Source organism: Podarcis pityusensis (genome assembly GCF_964106645.2).
Source record: "Podarcis pityusensis genome assembly, chromosome: 11".
Lineage (NCBI taxonomy): Eukaryota > Metazoa > Chordata > Lepidosauria > Squamata > Lacertidae > Podarcis > Podarcis pityusensis.
In genome coordinates, this window is record NC_138036.1 from 9,186,895 (window position 1) to 9,207,850 (window position 20,956).

Consider the following 20,956-nt stretch of genomic DNA (forward strand, 5'->3'; position numbering starts at 1 on the left):
GTCAATTTGATGTCATGGTCATCATAACTGGGCGCAAGGACTACTGAACCAAAGCAGGCCTTTTCTCTTTTGTAGGGGAAAAATGTTTTGCAGTGGCTGTTCCTTAAGCAATGGATGGGGAGCCTGTGGCTTTCTAGATGATGTTGGACTAAAAGAAGGGGCGTTTGGGCAGGGAGTTTCTCCCAGGTGAAATGTTGTAGGCTCTCCAAACACCACCTATTACGTTCCTCCTCTCTCCATTGTCAGAAACAGTTCAAGAGGAGAAGGCAGGCAAGATGCACAGACAGATGGGACAGTGCTATTTAAACATTATACTAATTTCAGAACATTTGTGAAGAGACACTGGGTCCAGAACTGGCTGGTTTTTCTTTTTCCTTTAGAAGAGAGAAGGAATAAAAGAATTGCACAGTGGCGATGTTGGAAAGTTTGTAGCTGCATGACAGAGCAATGCATTGCCATGCTAAAGGTCCCAAATACAACCCCCCACATTTCCAGGGAAAGGGAAAGGTAAAGGAACCCCTGACCATTAGGTCCATTCGCGGACGACTCTGGGATTGCGGTGCTCATCTCGCTTTCCAGGTATGGCTAGTGAAAAACCCTATCCAAGACCCTAAAGACCCTACTCCTTATAGACAACACTCAGCCAGATACAGTATATCAATGGCCTGCAGCAGCTTCATATCTGCACAAATATTCAAGCTTATCAACCAACACAGTTATTACCTGCCATGACAAACAACAGGGCGAGGAGGAAGATTAAGCAAATGAATGAAACAGGTGACTTGCAGGAAAGCACCAACTATTACGTCATATAGTTTTCTGTTTTTATTATAGACTTTTTTTTTATCCACATGAATGTTAAAGAAACTACAACAGAGTTAAATACCTTTTTTTCCTTTTAATCTCAGGGGTTATATTTTTAATTACACTCAATAATAAATTGTAAAATATTTTCAGAAGAGTACAATCTTCATTCATACAGCAGGCAAAATACTGGGAGAGAACGGAGAGAGTCTGGGAAAAGGTGGTTGAGCGGATGAGGATCCTTGGATTTCCCAGTCTGCTTTCAGAAAGCGCTGGGTATGGCTAATGCTCTTCCATCAATACATCTCAATGTCACGCTAGCCCAAGTTTGTTCTTTCCACCCCCTTCTGAATCATGTTCCTTTCCACAAAAGAATCACTTTTCAAAAGCAAAAGAAGCCGAACTCTCCACGTGCTTTTGGGACACTGCACTGGGAAGCCTTGGAAGGGTCTTTTGTGTGGGTTTAACCACATGACAGGGTCAGAAAGCCTTTTCACAGTTTCTATCAAGTTGAGGAGTCCTTCTAAAAACACCAAACCAAACTCTGGTACCACCAAAAAGATCCAAGACGGGCATTCTTGAATTGTTCCACCTTTTTAAAAAACTCCTCTTCTTCTTCTTCTTCCTCCTCCTCCTCCTCTTCTTCTTTTGAAATTAATAAATGTCTGCTACATTCTAATTTACATGGTTGTCCATGAAGCTTTGAGGTCACATGTCCTTGGGTTCAATGGAACCTGATTTATTTTTGTCTCTTCCTTATTTTTTTAAAAAAACACCCAAAGCTCTTCCATTTTCAGTCTTCAAATAAGTCTGAAATCAAAGCGATGGGTGGGTAGTTTCTTATCAGAGGATCCTGCGCTCCTGCTATAAGGCAAGAGAAAAGAAAATATTAGAACAGGCTATAAATCAATAACATGATTTGATTTAATTACATAAATCTTAGCTATGACCGTCCATAATTTATCAATTCTCTCCCATTGACAGCAATAACAAAAATAAGAAGAAAGCCTTATCTCCCTTGGCTAGAGCAAGTTGGCAAGGCTTAGTAAGTGTAGGCAGATCCACCAATGAATGAAATTATTCTGACAGTCATAGAATCATAGAATTGTAGAGTTGGAAGGGACCCCAGGGTCATCTAGTCCAACCCCTGCAATGCAAGAATCTCAGCTAAAGCATCCATGACAGATGCTCATCCAACCTCTGCTTAAAAAACTCCAATGAAGGAGAGTCCACCACCTTCTGAAGGAAACCGTTCCACCATTGAACAGCTCTTACTGTCAGAAAGTTCTTCCTGATGTTGAGCAGGAATTTCCTTTCTTGTAATTTGAAGCCTACCCTCCAGAGCAGGAGAACAGGACCCTCTTCTCATTGGGTCTAAACTGCCATCATTCACAGAACACAGAAGTGGAAACCCTGAATCTGTGCCATACCTGAAGGAGCGTCTCCACCCCCATCATTCTACCCGGAAACGGAGATCCAGCGTTGAGGGCCTTCTGGCGGTTCCCTTGCTGTGAGAAGCCAAGTTACAGGGAACCAGGCAGAGGGCCTTCTTGGTAGTGGCACCCGCCCTGTGGAATGTCCTCCCACCAGATGTCAAAGAGAATAACAACTACCAGACTTTTATAAGACATCTGAAGGCAGCCCTGTTTAGGGAAGCTTTTAATGTTTGATGCATTACTGTATTTTAATATTTTGTTGGAAGCCGTCCGGAGTGGCTGGGGAAGCCCAGCCAGATGGGTGGGGTATAAATAATGATAAATAATAATAATAATAATAATAATAATAATAATAATAATAATTCAGCCTCCACAGAAGGGGGTCCCATTTTCCAGCTGGAAACTGGACGTGTTCCTTGAGCGGCATGCCGAAATAATAACTACGCACACAAATTCAAAATCGGGGAGGATTTAACATTTCAGCTTATTTTAAATGGGAAATAACAACAACAACAGCAACAACAACAATAATAATAATAATAATAATAATAGTTTATTAATTATACCCTGCCCATCTGGCTGGGTTTCCCCAGCCACTCTGGGTGGCTTCCAACAGAATATTAAAATACAATAGTCTATTAAACATTAAAAGCTTCCCTAAAGAGGGCTGCCTTCAGATGTATTCTAAAAGTCTGGTAGTTGTTTTTCTCTTTGACATCTGGTGGGAGGGCGTTCCACAGGGCGGGCGCCACTACCAAGAAGGCACTCTGCCTGGTTCCCTGTAACTTGGCTTCTCGCCAGAAGGCCCTCAGCGCTGGATATCAGTGTCCAGGCAGAATGATGGGGGTGGAGACGCTGCTTCAGGTATACTGGGCCAAGGCTGTTTAGGGCTTTAAAGGTCAGCACCAAAACTTTGAATTGTGCTTGAATAGTAAATCTGACACCATATGAATCGATGTTTCCCTCCAAGCAAATTCAAGGCAAAGGAATTTGTGTGAAAGCCTCTCTCTCACACACCTCTGTGCAGTTGATTGCTGCTCCGTTCGAGCAATCGTGCAGAAGTAGGGGTGAGACTGACAGTCCCTCCTCTGCAACGCCACCCAGAGAACAGCCAGAGAGGGTTGTACTGCACTCACGAGCCCAACTGGACCAGGCAATTAGAGGAGCCAAAAGAGTCTTGAGTTAACATGAGTTCAGTACCTTAGTCTGAGAAGCTTATCAGAGCAGCTGCTGTAGAGAATGTGGCCAGCTACTTGACCTCACCTGTATCCCAATCTCTGCCCGCTTTTTCTATGTTCACTGATCTAGACCTTGACTTGTGCCCAGCCTGGTCTCTGGCCCTTGCAGGCCAAATCCTGCTGGGCCCAACACTGCAAAAAATAAGGGGACTGTCAGCTTCTGCCAGGCTATGCAGTGGTACCTCGGGTTACAGTGGTACCTCGGGTTAAGAACTTAATTCGTTCCGGACGTCCGTTCTTAACCTGAAACTGTTCTTAACCTGAAGCACCACTTTAGCTAATGGGGCCTCCTGCTGCTGCTGTGCTGCCGGAGCACGATTTCTGTTCTCATCCTGAAGCAAAGTTCTTAACCTGAAGCACTATTTCTGAGTTAGCGGAGTCTGTAACCTGAAGCGTATGTAACCTGAAGCATATGTAACCCGAGGTACCACTGTACAATGCAAGGCTGGCAGGCTGTATTTGCCTGGGAGGTTTACCTGTTGCGCAGAATCGCTTGAGCAAGTAAGAGAGCCAGCGTGCTTAGATATGCAGAAAGTGAAAAGCACAGGAGATAAATTTCTCATGCTGGGTCTGTTGTCACTGACATGCCTCCCCTGCAGACAGCCTGATTTTTTTTTAATATAAAAAAAGTAGACAGCAGTGCTTTTCAAAGATTAGTGTTCGCTTAAATGCTAACTAAACCATCCAAGCAGAGAAACCGCTGGGATTATTACCAAGAATAGATAGATCTATTTAGAGCGGGGTGTTTGTTTTCGTTTGTTGGCTCACGAAACAAAAAGAATTCAAACGACCACGTACATTGGCTGCAGGTGAAGGGTCTTAATGAAGTGGAAGAGCACATGCTCAGTCGGTAGACCACGAGACTCTTAATCTCAAGGTTGTGGGTTCAAGCCCCACGTTGGGCCAAAGATTCCTGCTTTGCAGGGTGTAGGGGTGCAAATACCCAGAGTGTGGGGGTCAGGTGGGATCGCTATGAGGAATTATAAAATATGCATCAAGCCATTGTGTCCGCGATGAAATCATTGCGTTGACTGGGTTTGATTCATCATCATCATCATCATCATCATCATCATAATTTATTTGTACCCTGCCCATCTGGCTGGGTTTCCCCAGCCACTCTGGGTGGCTTCCACAGAGACCAAAAATACACTAAAATGTCACACATTAAAAACTTCCCTGAACAGGGCTGCCTTAAGATGTCTTCTGAATGTCAGGTAGTGATTTTATCTGCAAAAACTTTGCAAAATCGTTGCAGGAGATCTTGGGGTCTTTACAAGGCCCCGGAGGTAAAGGTGGTTCCGTTAAATTGCGGACCACCTGAAAGAGTCTCCTGCTACTATTTTCTGCAGATGCAATAGAGGCGGTGAAGAAAGTCTTCTTCGCCGTCGCTATCGCCACTTGGTAGGCTCGACGTTGAGCTCTAACCTGTGTCCGGTCAGATTCAGAATGTGTTTTCTGCCACTGATGCTCTAGCCATCTCAGAGATTGTTTCATCGCCCTCAGCTCCAAAGAAAACCACAGGGCTGTCCGGGCTCCATGCAATCGGAGAGGGCGCTTCGGAGCCAGACAGTCGATAGCCCTGGTTAACTCCGCATTCCAGTGGGCCACCAGGGAATCAGCTGAAAGGCCATCAACATGGGATAAAGCATCCCCTACCACTCTCTGGAAACTATTTGGATCCATTAAGTGGTGGGGGCGGACCATCTGAATTGGTCCCACCTCCCTGCAGAGGGGAAGGGTCGCGAAGAAGTCCAGTTGCACCAGGAGGTGATATGACCATTGCACTTCTTTTGTTTCACTTTTACTTAGTGTCAGATCACCCACGTCACTAGAGGTGAACACCAGGTCTAAGGCATGTCCATGACTATGAGTTGGGCCAAACTTATTGACAACAATTTCTGATCAAATCCCACAAGCCTCTCCATCTCTACCATTTGCTTTCTCTACACCTGACAGGCACGTATAAGCATTCTAAAACACAGGCCAGTTGCTTCACCGGGAATCCTGGGTCAAAAAGATAGTAGGTAGCTTCTTTGATGTAGCTATTGTTAGTTTTGTTAATTTAAGGGCCAGGAAGAGAGGTCACAAGGAGATGGTAAATCCTGCCTCTCCTGTTTATGACCTCCGGGGTTTCCTAAAAGCATTCCTCCTTGCTTCCTCTTTTATTTACTCTGAACTACTATGCATGCTCAAATTAGCTCTTTGTAGTTTTAACTTTAACTTTGTCCCCACGTGGGGTTTTTGAAATGCTCAGAGGAAATCTGATTGGTTCTTAGGAACACTGTGTAAAAAGTTCTTTTGTGAATAAAACGACCTGGGCCGAGGGGTGGACAGGAATTATTATTATACGCACTCTGCCCAGAGTCTTGCTGTCAAGCCTTGTCTGTATTTTATTAATCAGAGTCCAATCCTTCCTTGCTTTGGGAATGCTACCACAGGGCGTAGGACCATATGAGCCTTGCGGTCCCTCCTGACTCTACAATGTGATGATTCTATGCATTGCCTGTAGGAGATACCAAGTTCAAACTCTGGTATCTCCAGTTAAAAGGATCGGGTGATGGGAAGAACCTCTCCTGGAGACCTTGGAGAGCTGCTGTCAATCAGAGTAGACACATCGCGTTAGGTGGACAAATGGTTGGTAGTCATATAACTCACATTCCCATGTATCCATTTATAAACAGATACATAAAACAAAATCTATGCTTGATCTCAGCTGAAAGACTGAGAAGTGATTGGGACAAGACCTAAAACAAGGGTTGGGAACCTGTGGCTCTTCAGATGTTGTTGGGTTCCTACCTCCCAACAGTCCCAGCCAGCATGGGAATGGTCAACATCTGGAGGATGTAGAACATTAGCATCTGGAAGGTCACAAATTCCCCACCCCTGATCTAAATGTTTCCTCAGGTATTCAGGATTATACTAATGAAGTTGGCTTCATGGAATGGGAATGTCATGTAGATGAATCATCTCTCATGTGTCTACTTTGGCACATATCCAGCTAATTCTGAATTACATGCCAATTTAGTGTGAGATCTTTATTTCAAAGGGCTCCAGTAAATCCATGTTGACACAACATGATGCGGTGGGTCAATTTAGGATGCTGAATTGTGCTACAAACTGCGATCAAATGAACTAATAGCTGTCCTTGTACCCTAGTGGAATTATTTTCTGGTGCAGAAAATGTTTCAAGGGATACCTTCTGAAATATACTTGGAGTTGAGTGTGGATTTTATGCTCTTTATTCAGCTCATAGTGGTGAGGAGGAATAAAAGTTTCCCCAAAATATCTGCTTTGTATACATTATTTACACAATGGGACACACGTGATCGGCTAATTCCTGGATTCTCCTGTAGGCCAATCAGGTTGCGGATTCAATTCCACCTGGAGCAGGAATGGGTGGCTCCTGCAGACCAATCATACTGCTGCATTGTTCTAGGACCAATCAGACTGCTGCATTCTGAATCTTATTGTTCTAGGACCAATCAGACTGCTGCATTTTGGATCCTATTGTTCTAGGACCAATCAGACTGCTGCATTCTGAATCCTATTGTTCTAGGACCAATCATACTGCTGCATTTTGGATCCTATTCAACTCAGTACATAACACCTTTGAATCCTAAAAAGGCACAGAGGTGACCTATGGTAAAGCAAAGTGTGTGGGTGTCCCCACACTCACATGCATGGAGGGAAGAAGTGACCGAGGGGACGGGCAGAATCAAGCAGAAAGCACCTCCGAAACATTGGCTCAGTGGTGGGACCTAGCTAAGCTCTGAATTTTTGGTTGTGTTCTTGGGGAGCTACTGTAAGTTATTTCTACTTGTCCATCTAAGCATTCCTAGATAATTTGCTTCCCTTGTTTTAAGAACTAGCAAGAATAGAGGTCATGAAGTTCATGCCGTGAATTTAACATCCGCAGTGCAGGGGGCAATTCTGACATGAAGATGCTCTTCGTAACAATCCCCATGACGTGTTCCTCCTAAGGTTTTATGACAAAAAGGCATTTTTGACCACATTACGAGCTTCCCTATCAAGTCAGCCCTTTTTCTCATCCTCCCTTCCCAGTTTGTTGAACATCAGGTTTGATAAAAGAGTTTTGGTGGACTCAGAAGGTTGCGCACTAGTTTGTGACATTCGGATCAATTGTAGTTTTTCTGAATTTTTCCAGAATCAGCATGGCAGATTAACCCTTTAGCCATGCATGCTAGTGTAACCAACCCCTTCCTCTGCTTAGCTTATTTGGTAGGTTTCTCTCTGGGAAAAGAGAGAAGCAGAAGATTGCCAGATAGTGCCACGGGGGATAGAGTCGTCATCCCTGCCGTGGAATAAGGGGTCATGATTCCTCTTCCAATAGAACCACCACCACAGCGGCAGTTAGCAGTGACAAAGGCTTAAAGTATATTGCTCCTCCCTTGGGAAGGGTCCTGGGAACTGTAGTTCACCCCCTACAGAGCTACAATCCCCAGCATCCTTAACAAACTACAGCTCCCAGGATCCTTTGCAGGAAGCCATGTGCTTTAAATGTGTGTTGAAGAAATGAACCTATGCTGCCAATTCTCGTTGTAGACCAGTATGAAGTAAGCGGCACATAAGCGGCACACAAAACACTACCAAACCATTCTACGTTCTAAATCTTATATTAATAATCCAAAAATTGAGAAAGCGAGGTACAAGATCTACTACAAAAGCCACAAACAGAAAACTCATTCAAATTGTGTCCAAAAGGAAAATTCAGTCTTTAAAGTTTCTTTAGCCAGGCTCCTGTAGGTATTGAAGTGTCAACCTTGAGCGTAACATCGCCGACACTTTGTTTGATCAAACTTACCTTTGTTGATATCTACAGGAGCCTGGCTAAAGGAACTTTAAAGACTGAATCTTCCTTTTGGACACAATTTGAATGAGTTTTCTGTTTGCGGCTTTTGTAGTAGATCTCGTACCTCGTTCTCTCAATTTTTGGATTATTAATATAAGATTTAGAATGTAGAATGGTTTGATAGTGTTTTGTGTGCCGCTTAAATGTGTGTTGGGCACACAGCCTCAGCCCACCTTAGACTACCACTCACCTTGCCCTTTAGCTTTTGCTGAGATGCGTGCCGAGTTTTTCTTTCCTGATCAAGCTTGCTGCATAGGGGATCTGCAAAGATATAGAAAATGCCTCTATGTGAGGATGAGACAGAACTTTAAATCAAAGCTAAGCCAGATGCTTCCCAGGTGATTCTTACAGGAGTCCTGTAAGGCAGGCAAGTATTCTCGTCAGCGTAATACAGAGTATGTTAAGGGAAAAAAGAGTGGCTTTCTCATAGCACAATTCTATGCATCTTTTCTCAGAAGCAAACCCTACTGAATCAATGGGGCTTGCTCCCAGCTTAAAGAAGACCCAGGGAATTGGTGGGTCAGCTGAACTCCACACAGAGACATCAGCTTCACATGTCACATTCTTCCTTGCTGTGGTACGCTTGCCACAACGAAAGAGAACTAAGCAATTTACAAGGAAGCAATTGCTAAAAAACGAAACCAACTAACAATATTGAGCAGATACGTGTATGGGATAAATTAGTAGACCAAATCGTCACTTCTGCCTCAGGAGAAGAAAGAAAAAGTTCTCTGAAGTAGAAAAATCCAGCTTTCCAAAATTAAGAGTTCCCCAGGAAAAGGGATTGATTGATAAACAACTCTGGGGAATTATAGCTGTGGGAATGGAACAGGGGTCTCCTAACAACTCACAGCACCTTTAACAAACTTCAGCCCCCATAATTCCTTGGGGGAAGCCACGACTGTGGTACCATAGTGCTTTCAATGTGTGCTGTGAGCCCATGTCTCTAGAACAGTCTGCATGGACACCTGGTGGTCTGTGGAGCATCTCAGACCCTGCTGTGTGTTCTTGTGAAAGTGTGTTCCCACGTGTTCACACCTAAAATCCCCGTGGGAAATTCCACTTCACCCGTGGAGTCGTCAGGGGAAAGACAGAATCTGCTGCAACTATTGCATCTCCCAATACTTCACAGACAAAACCAAAAGCAAAGTTTCCTATGTTAAATGTTTTATGATGTTTTCATATGTGTTAGAAGCTGCCCAGAGTGGCTAGGGCATAAACAATAGAATGTATTATTATTATTATTATTATTATTATTATTATTATTACTACTACTACTACTACTACTACTACTATACCCCAAATCATAAACCAAAGCCCCCTGATCAAGCCCCTCTCTCCCACATCTATTCCACATTGCCAAAAAAGGGCTCTGCTTCACTTTCATCATCAATATATCTATTTCCCCTGTGATCGGATGTTCAGTCAGTCTGCAAGTTGCATCATATGCACTAGCGTATTTAATTTCTTTTAAGAGCCAAGCTAGCAGAAGGACCGAGTGGAGACTGTGGTGAGTGGGAAGGGAGAGTTCAGCCCTTCCGCATCCACTGCCACAGTTCCGAAGAAAAAATCCTCATCAGAGCTGCTTTTTGGATTACATATATATATATATATATATATATATATATATATATATACAGAGAGAGAGAGAGAGAGAGAGAAAGCTCCCACTGGCATCACTGGGAGCTTTCTTTCCAATGGAAATAGCAGCTTTGGGCCTGGGCGGTTAAAACATAGATATATATTTAACATCCACAATAAGTAGTCATTTTATATGGAATTCTGACCTATCCTAACTAACTTTTACATATATTTTCATTCTCTTTTTCTCAGTGATCTCATTCCTGTCTCTCTCAACCACTTCCTCCCTTTCATTTTTTTTTTTAAAGCAATTTATTAAATTTTACAATAAAAATAAACATAGTAAACAATGTAACATTGATCTTAACATATTTTCACATTTTCTTTGGACTTCCTCACATCTCCCGCTCCCATTTTCATCGTTAAAACATTTTGTCAGCAATTTATCATCTTATTTAAATTCTTATATCCCTTCTATATTTCCTAATCTTATAATTCTCAAAATAAGCTAAATTTCGCAGTCTTACTTATTTTCTTAAAAACTTCTAAATTTAGTGGTGCTCAGTTATTTTGATCTAGCATCTTATTTAACATTCACTCAAATTGCAATACTTTTGTAAATAGTTCTTAAATTTCTTCCAGTCCTCCTCAATCCTCTCTTCTCCCAGGTCACGGATTCTGCCGGTCATTTCAGCCAGTTCCATGTAGTCTATCAGTTGTATCTGCCATTCTTCCAGTGTGGGTAGATCTTGAGTTTTCCAATGTTTTGCGAGTAGTATCCTTGCTGCTGTTGTTGCATACATAAAAAATGTCTGATCCTTCTTTGCCACCCCTTGGCCGACAATACCCAGAAGGAAAGCCTCTGGTTTCTTAGTGAAGGTATATTTAAATACCTTTTTCAATTCATTATAAATCATTTCCCAGAACGCCTTCACTTTAGGGCAAGTCCCACTTCCTCCCTTTCAACTGCTGTTTTTCCATTTTGCACTTTCTACCTGTCACTCACACTAACTCCGCCCGGCATTCGGCCCCGCTTCCCAGTTGTCAGTCATTATTCCACTCCCTTGGGGATTTACTCCCTCGTAACCAAGTTCTGAGGGACGTGGGTGGCGCTGTGGGTTAAACCACAGAGCCTAGGACTTGCCGATCAGAAGGTTGGTGGTTCGAATCCCTGCAACGGGGTGAGCTCCCGTTGCTCGGTCCCTGCTCCTGCCAACCTAGCAGTTCGAAAGCACGTCAAAGTGCAAGTAGATAAACAGGTACCGCTCCGGTGGGAAGGTAAACGGCGTTTCCATGCGCTGCTCTGGTTCGCCAGAAGCGGCTTAGTCATGCTGGCCACATGACCCGGAAGCTCTACACTGGCTCCCTCGGCCAATAAAGCAAGATGAGCGCCGCAACCCCAGAGTCGGCCACGACTGGACCTAATGGTCAGGGGTCCCTTTACCTTTAACCATGTTCTGAACTGCACCCTCATGGAATCCACGCTCCCCAAAACATACACAGTCAAATGATAATAAAGTCCACCTTTGTCTCCAATGAGCTTAAGGTGTTCCGCGGTTCTCCACTTCCCAATGTTGTCTTCACAACAACCCTTTGAGGTAAGGCTGAGAGACAGTATCTGGGCTTAGGGCCACACTTGAAACTTCGTGGCTGTGAAGGGATTTGAACCCTGGTCTCCCAGCTCTCAGCCCAACACTCTAACCACTACACCACACGGGAAGAGATTGTTCCTTGCAAGAAGTCGTCCTCATATGCAGCCTCACCTCACGTTCATTGCCTGCTTTAGTTTGAGAGCATATCATTTCCTGTGGCAAAGGATGTACAGGGGAGAAGAGAGACTGTCTTGCCAATTTCCCAATTATTGGGGAAGCCAAGGAAGTCAGTTGCTCAGGAAATCGTAAAAAAGAATCTTTACAAGTCCACGGTGGACAAAAGCTGAAAATGAAACCTTATTGATCCAGGGTTGTTTTTTTTAATTGCAAGCTTTAAACTCCCTCCTCTGCTGGAGGGTGTAGTGATAAGGTGGAGGCAGAAGGGGGCGCTGGGAGGTTGATATGTTGCTGAGAGAAAATTCTAGCTCTTAAGTGTTCCCATCAACATCTGCAGACTGTTTGGAATTACAAGGTAAACTTGATTATGCTTTCTGGGTTGCAGAAGACTTCTCCTGCAAGTTGCGCCAACTTGATGATGACCCCATCCTAGCCCAAATCAGTATTGCACCTACTGATTTAACTTGAGAAGCACCATAGCCCAGCAGCAGATCAAACAAGTGGTCCAACTGATTCAACACTGTTTACAATGACTGGGCAGCCACTCTCCGTGGTGTCAGTCAGGGGACATTCCTAGCTCTACTCTAGAAATGCTGGGGACCTTTGAATTCAAGGCAGATGCTGTACTACTAAGCTATGACCTTTCTGATGTGTTTTTTTCCCCAGTTTCCCCATCTAAAAGTCCACCAGCATTCTGTGCTCACTGGCCTCGTTCAGTTCTCCTTGGGTTTTAAGTCCCCACCCCACCCCTTCTATCATCTATCTATCTATCTATCTATCTATCTATCTATCTATCTGGAACTTCTGCAAAGCTTTGGGTTCCACCAGAGCTCGTTTGAACCATCCTCTTTTGCTTTGTGCTTTTTTGGCTACATAAGGATCTCCACGCTTGGAGAATGGAGCTCACTATCCATGTATCAGAATGCTTTGCACACAGAAGGGGTCTCAGGGTTCCTATGCTCAGCCCACCTCAAATTATTATACGAATGACCTGCCCGCCCACATTCTTAACCATCTTTCCAAGTTATTTAAGAGGAGGACTGCCTGCTGAGGGCTTGAAGGACCTTGCCCTTGCCTCTTTCCACCTGGCTCGGGGTGGGGCCTGACAGGCTTCACAAGGACTGCGGCTGCTTTTAAATTGTTTTTAATTTTTATCTGTGTTGTTTTAAACGAGACCATCTTGGCTGTGAGCCCTGGAAGACCTGCACCCTGCCTTGCTGGCCTTTTCCCATCTGGCCGGGGAGAGTGGAGTGCGGACTGACTCCAGCTACAAAAGCTGAGGTTGTTGAACAGATTCTTGGGCTGGAGTATTGTTCACGGGAGGTTGAGAGAGCTTGTTGCTGTTATTGATATAATTGTTGTATCTTTAGTTTTAGAGCTTATGGTTTACGTGGAAATTGTTTCCATTTGGTTGTGTACTTTTTGATGTGTTTTATTTATTGTTTATGACTTCTGTTATGTTGGTAATTATGTAAATCTTGTCGTGTTGTAAGCCGCCTTGAGCATAGTTTCAAATAAGGAAAGGCGGCATACTAATAAGATGATGATGATGATGATTTCAAAAAATGAAGTGAGTTTAAAAAGAAAAGAAAGGAAAAGAAAAGAAGCCACAATAGCACATAGAGCTTAACATTTTTTTTAGCAGGGAACACTCTCTTACAATTTGTAACTGTTGAACCATTTCTTCTCTGTAGGCCAACTCCCGCTTCATCTGGTCTTGAAAATTATCTACATGGGGGGAGAAGAAGGAAGGTCCATTAAGAATCATTACAGGGCAAAAGGATTTAAAATAAATAAATAAAACCAAACCAGTAGAATAGGAACACAACATTAAAAGTTTGTTATTCCGATGTATTGCACGAGTGGGAACGATCTGCAGATCCACTCTGCAAGATAAGATGGGATTCCTTCATTACCAGCCCTTGGAATTCTGTGTGGATTTCCACATGCAGAAGGCAGAATTAGGGTTCTAGATGTGACACCCTGTCCAGGCTTGGAAAAGATGTCTGGATCCAAGCAATGGCTCTGAGCATGGCTAGCAGCACACCTTGCACCTATAGCTTGCAAAGGCCAAAGATATCCTTAGCAATGGTCTGAGCAGACTTCTCAGGCACAATGTGGATCTGAATTCAAAACTTGCCTTTGATGAAGTGTGAAAAGGCAAGGGGGAGCCTTAATGAAACACACAAGTCCCCCCCCCCAAAAAAATCTTACCCTTTTTGTCATTTATTTCATTTGCAAATCATTTCCCATGAAACATCTCAAAGTGACATAACAGTAAAAAACAACAATTGCATATATAAAGGCAATTGTAAATCCAATACGGATACAGATTAGGATTAAAAAGAAAACCCCATGATCTAGCCAAAGCATGCCTGACATAGATTTCTTTTAAAAACAGTAGTTTAAGGGGATTTCCACAAAGGTAAGGAGATCACACCCGCTCTGTGTTTCAAGCATTTCTTAAGTGTCTCTCTATATATTAAAATCAAAGCTGAATCAAGCTATCCATCTCACCCCTGCCTTGTGTCCTGGGCTCATTTTGTGCCTTTAAAAAACATTTTGCGGTCCTGTGTGTGCATTTATAAGCATATGCATTAATCCTTTATCCCAGTAGTCTTCAATCTTTTCAAACACACCTTTTACCAAAACATGCCTTTGGGGAACCGTTTCATAATCTTTTACTATATATTTGTATGGTGGCAGTGTTCCTGTTGCAACCCAGTTTGGATCAGGATGTGGCCTGGGTCAAGGCCACCGGTTGAAGACCAGTGCTTTATCTTGTCCCTCAAATTCCCAAACGTCCAGAACTTGCCAAACTGCTTTGGGGATTAGCAGGCAGAGTGGGCTGTAAGTGATGTTACAGGTGCTAGCCAATAGACCTACCACCATACATGGCTTTTCCCTGATATGCTGGTAGCTCACAGAAAATTCAGAGCTCATCACTCCAGGGCATTAAAATATCACTGTGCTATCAGGGCTTTATTAAATAACTTCAGATGCCCTTAAAATGTTCTGCTCGTCTTCACCCACAATTCTCTGCACACTAACCTGAGTAAAATGGACTAGGAACACAATCTGTCCGGAACAAAGCCTCATGAAGTTCTATAGGGTTTACTTCCAAGTAAATGTGTACAGAATTTCAGTATAATTGCAGCAGGATCTCTGTCCAAGTAAATGCATATAGCATCTGGCTGTAAGTACATGCAAATTTATCCACACTTAATCCTAATCTGGGAGTAGGTCCCAACCAATTATGGGACTTGCACCCGAGTCAATACTCTTAGGACCAGGCTGCAAAACTATAAAGCAGGCATTAAATGTTCCCACTCCTTAGTTCTCCATAGTTGTTTATAGCCTGGTATTTACGTTCTATTTTAATCTGGAGCAAAATTGACCACTGCTTTGTGGTGCAGCAAGACCACACATTCTTCAAGCTGGCGAACGCCATCGCCGCCACTTCCTTGGTCAGCAGCACATGACTATCCATTTTCATTCAGATTGTGTTTTGTGTGGTTTCATTGCGGGCTTTAGTTACATGAAGGGGAGGCAAGTCTTAAATTTTACTGTGGTACCAAAAGGAAACATAGGGGAATGCAGATGGCTGAATGCCAAGCTGCCGTGATAACGTTACCTGGCAGGTAAGGTAATGTACGACAGCACTTTGGAAACCAGCCTTGTTCCCCAAGCTCTTTGAACCGCAGCTGTTTGTTGTTGTCATTTCTTAAACTGTTCTCAGTTTTGTTCACTTGACATTGCTGCTTTTCTAAATTGCACGTTCTCTTTTGAACTACGCCGTTCTGGTTTTTTAGGTACTTTTTTTGTACTAGAAAGGTATAGTATAAATTAAGGTGGCGATCCTATGGCAAGATTCACTGGGATGAGCAGTTTAGGATGCAGTGAACTTTCAGCTCAGCTAGCAGGTTCCTGGCTCAGCTGGGGTAAAGTCCCCAACCTGTAACATTTTTTGTACCCGCTGTGGTGGTGACTGGTGCCCACTGGGAACAGATAGGGGAGAAGGCTGGGAGGCAGACAGTAGGTGGAGCCAGAGTTAATCACAGGTAAAGGTAAACGTTTTGACCAAACTGTGGGAGGCAGTGGAAGACAGAAGTGCCTGGCATGATCTGGTCCATGGGGTCACGAAGAGTCGGACACGACTAAACAACAACAACAAAAGGTAAAGGTAAAGGGACCCCTGACCATTAGGTCCAGTCGTGACCAACTCTGGGGTTGCGGCACTCATCTCGCTTTATTGGCCGAGGGAGCCGGCGTACAGCTTCCGGGTCATGTGGCCAGCATGACCAAGCCACTTCTGGTGAACCAGAGCAGTGCACGGAAACACCGTTTACCTTCCCCCCATAGCGGTACCTATTTATCTACTTGCACTTTGACGTGCTTTCGAACTGCTAGGTTGGCAGGAGCAGGGACCGAGCAACGGGAGCTCACCCCGTCACGGGGATTCGAACCGCTGACCTTCTGATCGGCAAGTCCTAGGCTCTGTGATTTAACCCACAGCGCCACCCACGTCCCCTACTAATCACAGGTGGAGCTGGCCAATTCCAGTTTTGTCCCCATCCTCTTCCCAGGCGAGTACTACAAGGGTGTCAGGAGTCAGCCGGCAGTAAATCACACTGTTCAAGCTAGAGTTAACTCTTTATTAGCAAGAACGTGGTCTGCACAGACCTGGTGGCATGAGCACAGCAGCTCAACCCCAGCAGGTCTTGCCCCCATGGATCAGTTGCTGAGGCTGAAGGTCCCCACCTCCCCACAGCCACTTGAGTCCATCGTCTCCAAGACTTTTCCCAAGCAATCGGAGACTGCGCCTGCATGAAGCCAACCTCTCCTCTGCTTTTTTTCATGCCTCTTCTGGTTCTGGGAGACCAGAGGGGAGGGGAGCTTGTCACAGCAAGAGGAGGAGGCACCCATGCCTCTTCACAAGCCTGACCCATCTTGGCCTCCCTCCTCTCCTGCTTCAGCTTCTGCCTCTGATTCTGGGCTTCTCTCGGCCACAGACTCTCCCTGCTCACTTAAGCCCTGCTAGCTCTTCAGCTTCTAACACCTCTTCTTCCTAGTCTTCTCCCTCTCTCTCTGTCTCTGACCACTCATTGTTGTCCCACCACCAATTCCTGTGCTCTAAGCCTTCTTGCTTTGGTGGTTCCTCACCTGGTTCCTCCCACCATTCCTCTGCGTCCAACCAGTCCATAATACTGAGGCAACACTGAGACTGAGGAGGAGGAAGGAGACCACCATCACCACCCCTGGACTGGCTGTTGATAAGAAGCCAGGAAGATAATTGTATTTCGAGGTTAGAGCTAGTGCTCTAACATGGCTATCATTCCCGCTCCTGTTTGCTTCCCCCTCTCTAAACTCTTTGATGGCTGAAGAGCAGCCTTTAATGCTCTAATCCAGCCTTTCTCAACTTGTGGGTCCTCAAACGTTGTTGAACTACAGCTCCCATCACTCCTAGCTAGCAAGGCCAGAGCTCAGGGATGATGGGAGTTGTAGTCCAACAACATCTGGGGACCCACAGGTTGAGAACCGCTGCTCTAATCCAGGCTTCCTCAAAGTCGGCCCTTCAGATGTTTATGGCCTATAACTCCCATGATCCCTAGCTAGCAGGACCAGTGGTCAGGGATGATGGGAACTGTAGTCTCAAAACATCTGGAGGGCCAAGTTTGAGGAAGCTTGCCCTAATCTGTTGGAAGGGAAGTAAGTGATATTACTGGGTACCTTCTTTTGATGTTGGACATTGTTTGAAGAAAGTGAGGCATTGGGAGAGGTGGCTAATGAATAATCTGCATGTAGCTAGTAGCACTAGCCAGTCAGGCAAGCCACACAGGCTAACAGGTTAGCTACCTATAAATCAGATGACTTTGGGCTGAGTTCTGAGAAGCTGGTGGACGGACTGAGACTACTTGGGGGAGTCACTTCACCGCTTCTTGAGGGTTTCCAAGTGGCAGCTTGAAGTGCTTGCTTGGTAATGTGTATATTGCTTTCCGTTTAGAATAAAATCTTAAAATTTCTCACTCACTTGGGTTTTGTATTGCCCCTGAATCTCTTTTTTTTAAAAAACACCTTGGATTCGGCAAGACACCAGGCAGGTAGGAGGCTGTTTGAGGGCAGAATGAGCTTGGTGGGGCAGTGTCCTATTCATAGCTGTCAAGCGTCCCTTATTTGGCGGAACAGTCCCTTATCCCAGCACCATGTCCCGCTGCTATCCCTTATTGATGATGTCCCTTAAATAAGCTACTGAAGGTAATGGGGCCCTTTCTATGTCCAGCTGTCCTTTGCCAACAACAAATTGTTGCTGTTTTTTTGTGTTGAATATATGCTATATGGTAATTTATGGACCTAATAGGTATCTAAAGCCATTTGCACGCAACAAAATATGTATTTCATCAAAGTAATTGTTGATCCCTTATTTTGGCGGCTGATCCCTTATTTTCGAGGCTGCTGGTCCCTTATTTTCAAATCTGTAAGTTGACAGCAATGGTCCTATTTGCCCCTAAAGTAACACCCTCCTCTGGTACCAATTGATGCTCTTGAGCGTTATTCACATACACTTAAATATACAGAGATAAAGTAAGAAAAATTAATAATATAAATGATTGTCTTACTGAATACAGGGAAAGAGGCGGTTCCTTTCAGGACCTGGAATTCCTGTTCTAGCCTCCGCCGCAAGTCTATCTGCTCAAACAAGACCTTCTGAAGTTCTTCTAGACCAAGAGGAAAGGAGATATTTTTCTACTAATCAGCTGAAATAAATCTTGAGAGTCTGCTTATCCACGCAATCCATTATTACAAAGACTTGTCTGTGTTGGTGGTGGCAATTTAAGGGTGTCCATGGTGGAAAGTCTTGCTTAGGCCCAGGATAGATTTTGTGCAGAAATCCATGAATATAAATCAATGCAATATATTATTTTAAAGTATTATAGTACAGTGTCATGTATTGATTGATACATATGCATTAATCTCAATTATAGCCACACAAAAGGTCCATATATTATTCATATGTTACTTGTCAAGCTTAAAATATGGCGGAGAATAAAAAAAAGACAAGAAAAGAAAAATCCCCTCAATTGTCTTTGTATTGCTGCTAAAACAAAGGGCCACATGGCAACGATAGATCGAGAGCTATTTATCTATATATAATTTCTCTCTCTTTTACCTTTTCCCATGTTTTCGACATCCTTTTTCAGAGAATGAGGTGAATTGGTTTCCTGTATGGGTTCGCCTAATGAAGAGAGGAATATAAAGTTATTGATTTACATGTATGCTGCTTCTTATCAGACGCAGAGGTTCATTTTGAATCCTCATCAAATGGCTGTGTGTGTGGGGGGGGAGATATTACAAAAAGGGTTTTATGGCACCAGAGATCTGGCTTGAGAAAGACATACATATATTAAATCTCAAAGTGAAGAAATGCCACTTTTTTTTTAAAAAAAGTATCTGTTCACCCTCCTTTTTCTGAAGGTGTGCAGAAAAGAATATCAGCGCTTGAAGTTGATGAAGCCTCGCCTCCCAATTTTAAATGCAGTTTTATATTTAACTAACTAATATATTTACAAACCACACTTGCATAGGAAATACATCAAGGCAGCATACAATGGAAAAAACCACAGAGTAATAACATGGGTTAAAAACTCTCAGCGTCTTGCCAATAAACGCTGGTTGGTACAGACATTTCAAATTCCAAAGGCCTGTCTGAGTGCTACTGTTTTTTTAAAAGACATCTAAAAGAAACAGGGATAACTCCCACCCAGCGATGATTGGCAAGGAGTTCCACAGGACAGGGTCTGTTGCACTAAAGACTTCATCCCTGGTAAAGGCCAACTCAGAGGCATGGGGTAACCAACCAAGAGAGAGTAGGGACTACATCAGGGACACAGGAAGTTGCCTTATAAGAGGCAGATGACAGGCTGAGTACTGTCTGAACCAGGGATAGCCAATGTGATGCCTGTTGACTACTGTTGGACTCCAACACCCATCAGCCCCAGCTAGCATCCCAGCCAGTGGTCAGGGATGCTGGGAATTGTAGTCCAACAACATCTGGGAAGCAGCACATGGACAACATCTGTCAATACAAGGCAGCTCTGTAAACCATATACACTATCCATGCGCAAAATTGTTGGTGTACAATAATTGTCAAACAAATGTATAAACCCCACCTTACAGGATGGTGTATATACATACAGATAGTGGTATATCTAATATATTTAGTACACACTAGTGTATCTAATATGTTTAGTGCATACCCCAGCAAAGATGTTAATTTCAGCAGGCATTCTGATATTACAAATTGTTAACAAATTGTTATCTTTATTATATTGTTGAGTCACTTGTACACCATATAGAGGCAATCATAATAGATAAATTGTCTAAATAAATAAATAAAATCACAACAAACGACCTACAGCAGGCATTCCCAAACTCAGCCCTCCAGATGTTTTGGGACTACAACTCCCATCATCCCTAGCTAACAGGACCAGTGGTCAGGGATGATGGGAGTTGTAGACCCAAAACATCTGGAAGGCCGAGCTTGGGGATGCCTGAGCTACAGGATAGATCAGTGATGGGCAACCAGCAGCTTAATTCAGGCTTAATTCAGTCCAGTCGGTGTCTTAAACTGCACAATGCCATTTCCCCAAAGACATGTCCACCTGTTGTACGCTTGATTTCATATATATCACGAGGTTTTGAGTGGATAAAGATGCAGATCCCTTCTAAAAGTGGGGTTTACGCCTGCAGACACCAGTGCCTTGGCCCACGTGGGCACCAATTCAAACTGTGCTGACAGTGGAACAGGGGTTTGCAGACACTACTAATCAGCCGGTGAATGGTACTGGCAAAGCCCTGAGCCTTTACCTGCATGGTTTGATTTCAATCCATGCAGGTAAAGGAGAATCGTTCACCTGATGTCACAACGAGGTCAGGTGATTGCCAGGTATGTGACCCCCCTCCCATCCGTCAAAATGCCCTGTAAGGGTTTTGGGGGCAGCTAGATCCTGCTTGCTGACAAGATATTCACTCGATAAAATGGAAAATGCAAAACATTTCATCAAAAGCAGGAAGAGCCGCAGGCCACAGTTAAACATGAAGTAAACTCATTGAAACATGCAGACTTAAATTAGCTGTGTATTAAGTAACTCTGTACGAGATTAAAGGCAGTCAGAAGAAATCAGAGTGCTCTATGTAGGCTGAGAATTCCTGAGTTCAAATCCTTGTTTTAGCCATGAAGCTAGACAACAACTCTCAACC

At 43.8% G+C, this 20,956-nt stretch overlaps 1 protein-coding gene across 1 annotated transcript in view; it reads right to left on the minus strand.

The window, feature by feature from the left end:
- Nucleotides 1–4,046: 4,046 nt before the first annotated feature.
- The window catches only part of SKOR2 (SKI family transcriptional corepressor 2), a gene marked incomplete at its 5' end in the record, with an annotated part of 32,973 nt that continues 16,063 nt past the window's right edge, over nt 4,047–20,956 (minus strand). The window contains 5 exons of the mRNA XM_080972110.1: nt 4,047–4,082; nt 8,539–8,609; nt 13,359–13,426; nt 18,316–18,414; nt 18,867–18,932. Of these exons, the coding sequence (XP_080828236.1) occupies nt 8,547–8,609; nt 13,359–13,426; nt 18,316–18,414; nt 18,867–18,932 (296 nt within the window). The 3' untranslated portion in view covers nt 4,047–4,082; nt 8,539–8,546. The remainder of the gene's footprint in view (nt 4,083–8,538; nt 8,610–13,358; nt 13,427–18,315; nt 18,415–18,866; nt 18,933–20,956) is intronic.